The sequence below is a fragment of the Eutrigla gurnardus genome, assembly GCF_963514095.1.
Source record: "Eutrigla gurnardus genome assembly, chromosome: 1".
In the NCBI taxonomy this organism is placed as follows: Eukaryota; Metazoa; Chordata; class Actinopteri; order Perciformes; family Triglidae; genus Eutrigla; species Eutrigla gurnardus.
Genome location: NC_139915.1, coordinates 5,237,632 through 5,242,916, shown reverse-complemented (window position 1 = coordinate 5,242,916; position 5,285 = coordinate 5,237,632). Strand labels below are relative to the sequence as shown.

At 41.6% G+C, this 5,285-nt stretch overlaps 1 protein-coding gene across 1 annotated transcript; it reads left to right on the top strand.

The window, feature by feature from the left end:
• The first annotated feature begins 167 nt into the window (after nucleotides 1-167).
• On the top strand, nucleotides 168-2,347 carry LOC311012384 (uncharacterized protein). Its single transcript, XM_084007842.1, has 3 exons — nucleotides 168-581; nucleotides 698-865; nucleotides 1,578-2,347. The coding sequence occupies exons 2-3, from the start codon at nucleotides 699-701 to the stop codon at nucleotides 1,825-1,827; spliced, it is 417 nt and encodes a 138-aa protein (XP_083863968.1). The 5' UTR covers nucleotides 168-581; nucleotide 698; the 3' UTR covers nucleotides 1,828-2,347.
• Nucleotides 2,348-5,285: the final 2,938 nt, after the last annotated feature.

Here is a 5,285-nt window from a genome sequence, read left to right as displayed (position 1 = left end):
CCACCTGCTCGCGCTTCTGCCGGAGCCACCCACACTTTTTTTTTTTTTTTTTTTTTTTTTAACCTGTGGTATGCGGTGGGTGTCCAAACTGTGGTCCGAAACAATTAAATAGTTAAACCCCGAAAATAAATTCATGAAAAATGCTGTAAAAAAAAATAGACAAAAAAACGATGAATTAAGGTGCACTTACATGTTTTTAAGTGACTGCGTTGGATTTCAGCGCTTCTCTCCGAATTATGCGAAGTAACGTTAACGTTGAAGCTAATTTAAATTAGCTACGCCACTCATTAGCATCTTCAGCTCAAAATATGTTAATAGCTTGGGTATAAAGTCGAGCCGACCGTTGGGAAGTAACATAACACACTTTAAACGGTTTGATATCGACTGTTTCGAGCTGACAGGACACACAGCCATCAATCAATCAGTAGGAGCAGGTGCGCGCGCGCCCGGAACCATTGTAACTTGTACATGTGTTCCGGGGGGGAATTATTTCAGGGACGTGCTGGCACTGGGATTAAAAAAAACTCGTTTCCTGAACTGTTGCTGGGAGCGAAAGTAAGCGGCCTTCGCTGCGTATAAAGGTGTGTTTTCAATTCTAGCGTTAAATACGTTCATTGTGATTGTTTACCGCGTGTATCTTTAGCTAACGTTAGTCCAGTTTTTATACCGGTGCTGCTAGCTGTTGTTGTCGTTGCAGTATGGCGGAGACCACGGAAACCCAGCAGAGCTACGAGGAGATGTTTGCCAACAGATTTTCATCGGATGACAAAGAATACCAGCAGTATCTGGACCGTCCAGCGGACCCCCCGCCCGCCGTGGAGGGCTGGAGGGGCCGTGGAGGTGGAAACCACAGAGGCAGGGGCAGGTAACGTAGCTTCAGCTCTCAAAGTGGCCGGGACAGCTCATTTGTGTGATAAATAATACCAATAACCAGGTGATCTAAATGCGCATGTGATTTGATAACAGCAACTCTGTAATGTGTTTAAGATATAGGATAGTGATTTAGTATTGTACCATTAGGTTGGGAGGTTATGTTTACTGCTTAGTAATGTTTAGATCTTAATATAATTGTTTGTTTTCTGTAAATCTGACAATCCTTCGGGGTTCGTTTAACAACCTGTATGGTTGTCTGGCTGTTTGTGCTTTCAAGGATGTCATTATTATAGTTTTAACAAAAGCTCCACCAACATGACAGGAGCCAACTCATAAATATAGAATTATCACAGGCTGAAAGCACAGGGTTATCTAATGTGACATCACCTTCACTTTTAAGACGTTTTATTATTAGTAGTAGTAGTACTATTATAAATGTAGCCACAAGAGCCATTTCTTTATCTTTTCTCTTCAATTTTACAATTCTTAGGTCTTTAGTTATTGACTTTGTCCACTAACCTGATTTGTTAATCATCATGGGAAATCTAGTACCTTAAATCTAGATAAGAGAATGGAGAAACTGTGTACTAAGCAGTGATGCAGATTTTCTTGTGTAACTGAGTTTCCTGCTGTCTTTTTAAATGCTCCATGTTATTCAAGCAGTAGTACATGTTGTTAAAAGCTTTCTATTGGTCTCCATCTAGATACCAGGACCGCCGAGGACGTGGGTGGGGCGGAGGCCGAGGTTGGGGTGAAGATCGGGGATGGAGAGGGGATCAGCGTGGGCAGCAACACTGGCATGACAGGGACAGGGACAGAGACAGGAGCAGGGATAGAGACGGGGACAGAGACAGAGACAGAGACAGAGATGGGCACTCGGGGCATGGAAGTCAGTCACGTTACAACCAAGGATACAACTCCAATTATCAGAGACCACATTATGACCGCTACTGATCTCTACCCTCATCTCTCAGATGTTGTCAGTATTTGTAGTATTCACTGTCTTACAACGTGCGTGTGTTTGTTTGACTCTCATTGCCACATTTATGAAAAAATACTAAGTAAATATGGCAAAAAGTTGCAGATTCTGTGTTTGACACCTCAACACAGCCATTTCCCCCCTATATTTCTTAATGTTGTTCAGCCCAGTAAACCCTGTTTGTTACTTCATTTGTAGGAATGTTAAAAAAGGACATTGCAGTTTTTCAATGCTGGAACTCGCGTTGAAAAAGCCGCTTATTTCCTTTTTAAAATTTCCGATATGTGGGCTGTTAGCAATATTTGATTATTAAGTCGGAGTTGTTTGTGTTCAGCTAGTTTTGCAGCTACATCTTCACATGCTTTGATGTAACAAATTAATATCTTACAGTATTGTTGCATACACCAAATCAGATTTTTTGGAGAATTTTTCTGTGTCATGTAAAGGATACTGATGAACTGAAATGTCTTCAATAAACATGTATTTTGTTAATAACTGGTTTCTTTTTTGTAAGGGGCACTCAACATGTAACAAAACTGAACGGTGTCAGCACTGTATTGTAGGGATGCACTGATATAAAACAGCTCACTGGCCGGATCTCTCAGGTGGATTCATTCAGTCATGCTAGGCTGCCGTCTCAGGTTTAAAAAAAAATAAAAACTCTACGGTTGAATTCCTCACAACTAACGTCCACAGAAAGACATAACTTGAGACAAGCGGACATTTATTTGTTTTAAAGGGTTAGAAGCCAAAAAGGTTAGGATCCACTGGTTTATAGGTGGACATATTTATTTAGAGTAGGATTCTCAAATTACCCACCCTAGGGCCTGATCTGGTGGGCTTCAAATCATATTTTAATTCAAAGTGATTATCTTGTTCCAGATGTCCAACTTGCTTCCATCAAACAGATAAGCTGAAGAGTTTGAATTTGGGACTGCTGGGAACCACATACCAGCGTTGCGATTTAAATCAAGACATTTTATTTATCAAGCACATTTACACCATCTGCTGTGACAAGTATGAAACTGATAAAAGCTGACATGGCCTCCCTGCATCCGCTACCAAATCTTGGACTCTCAATTGAATAAATCAAAAATGTAGATCGTAGAATGATTTCCAGGAAGATGTAATTATGCTTGTTTAAAATCCTTCACTACAAGCTATGAAATTAAACATTTACTGAAGCCACATTTCACCAGTTTCAGCTTTTTAATGTCCGTCTAATGGAAGAACATTAAACCAGATGTCCTGAACAACTGTACTGTGTGTGGAGGGAAAGCAGCATTCGCAGTAAACGGCTCAGCAGAAGCCCCAGACCGATAGTTCACACTGTGAAAAGCAACTGCAATATTTATGTGCATCATTAATACATTATTGCCACATGCATCATTGGCTATGGCATATGTAGCTCATTGCCTAAAGATGTCTGCGCTCGTGTGTCTCAGTCCTTTTCACAGCCGATCTTAAATTAAGTAGCAAATGGTGACTTTGGACACATCGGTCCACGACGCGAGGAGACACACTCTACATTGTTTTGTCGCTGCCTGAATGCCATTCTGAGGTTTCTATTTATGGCCCCGGAGAAGACGGGGCTAACAGTTCATTTGGACTTCAGCAGTGCAATCAGCTGTGATGATAAGGGAGGGAGGGGGTTAGGGAGAAAGTGCTTGTGGGGGATGTGCTAAAACTGGCACACAGCGAGGAGGGCTGCCATCGCCACGGTAATCAGTTAGATTAGAGAAAGTTCACCCCACACTCACAGAGCAGGTATTTGACGGAGACAGTAAAAGTAAAATGGATTTATTTGAAAGAAATATCAAAAATGTTACTGTTGCACTAACCAGGAGATTAATGTCTGGGAAACAAATAAAGGAAATAAATAGTGGAAAATCTGTCTGTAATAGTAATAAACTATTTCTTTAATGTTGTGTTAAGAGCTAATTGGCAGTCCTCTGCAGCTGGATCCTGTGTAAAGTTCACCAAGACTAATCCAGGGGTCTACATGTTAATCTGGGTTTTTGGGGTTCCACATAGCATTAAATATCCCTTAATCAATTAGCAGTCATGTTCTTTATAGAGCAATTGGATTAAGTGAGTACATTCATAATTGCAACATTAAGATAAAAAAAAAGCACTACAATAATGTTTTTCGACAAAGGATTCATCCAACAACTTGGTTTCTGTGCCCCCGTATAATGAAATCTGTTTTAATTACGGCAATAAGCTGTAAAGTGTGGCGTTAGAAGGAAAACCATAGAGAGCGAGTCACGGTGGGGGGCCAGGGAGAGTCTATGGTCTGGTCTGCCGGGCTGTCAGGCTTCATGTGGCCTGTTTGTGACGATGCAATGTGACAGCACAGAGTGCTGGGGGCCATGTCCTTGATGATGAACTCATCCACTACAATCATCACTCCCCCCTTTGTGAGTGCATATACAGACACACACGTGTGAGCACAAAATACCACAACCTCCCCACCGACACACACACACACACACACACACACACACACACACACACACACACACACACACACAGAGAGAGACATCACATCCCCCAGCCCCTGCAGCACTCAGCGACCTACATCTGGTGTTGGAGAGTGCAGAGGCTAAGGTTGGCCCAGGCCAGCCAGCCCCACGCAGGCAGCAGCGGTGGGTTCAGGCAGCCTGTGATGTGTGTGAATGGCCGAGGCTTCTTTCTGCTAAAGTGAAAAGCCTCAAGCCTTTTTTCTATGGTGCATATACATCTGTGCACAATCGCGCCCCATCACATGAACACACACACGTGCAGATAGAAAGCGAGCACTCATACTTGCATTTAGAATAGACCCTAATAACTGCTCCTGCAGATTAGGTTTGATGACAACTTGTCCCCTTGATCATCCATCTGCCTGCTCTATAAGCTCATCATGCAGCCGCTCAGGTCATCCATGTAAAGACAGCAGACTCTGCTGCCGAGGGAAGCTTGTTAGTGTGATTGTGTCTCAGACGCAGGCAGGCTTTAGGAAGAATCCTTACAAGTAACATAAAAAATGCACTATTGCAATACAAAATCATACTTAAGGAAGAGTATTATTGGAATCATTTTGAAATAAATGTACTACATTTATAAAATTGTACTGTTTTTATTGAGGTTGAGATAGTTTTAAGTTTAGTCCATTTCTCAAACGGGGGTCAGGCCTCCTTCCAGGGGCCACAAGATCTCTGAGGGGTCTTTTGATGATTAATAAGAAGAACACACATTTTGGAACACATTTGCCTTCGTAAAAAAAACATTTGTATATTTCGACTGTATCTCGTTGGGCCTTATTTTAAATTAAATCATGTGAGATAGTAAGCAGATACATTTGTTCTCACAGAGATTATTATTATTATGAACCAGGAAAGAAGAAGAAAAACAACACACTGTTTTTGTAAGAGGTCAAAAGTCATAATAT

Coding starts and splice junctions, on each gene's coding strand:
- LOC311012384 (XM_084007842.1), top strand. CDS start 699: ATGGCGGAGACCACGGAAACCCAGCAGAGCTACGAGGAGATGTTTGCC. Junction 866..1,577: donor AACCACAGAGGCAGGGGCAG/GTAACGTAGCTT, acceptor GTCTCCATCTAG/ATACCAGGACCGCCGAGGAC.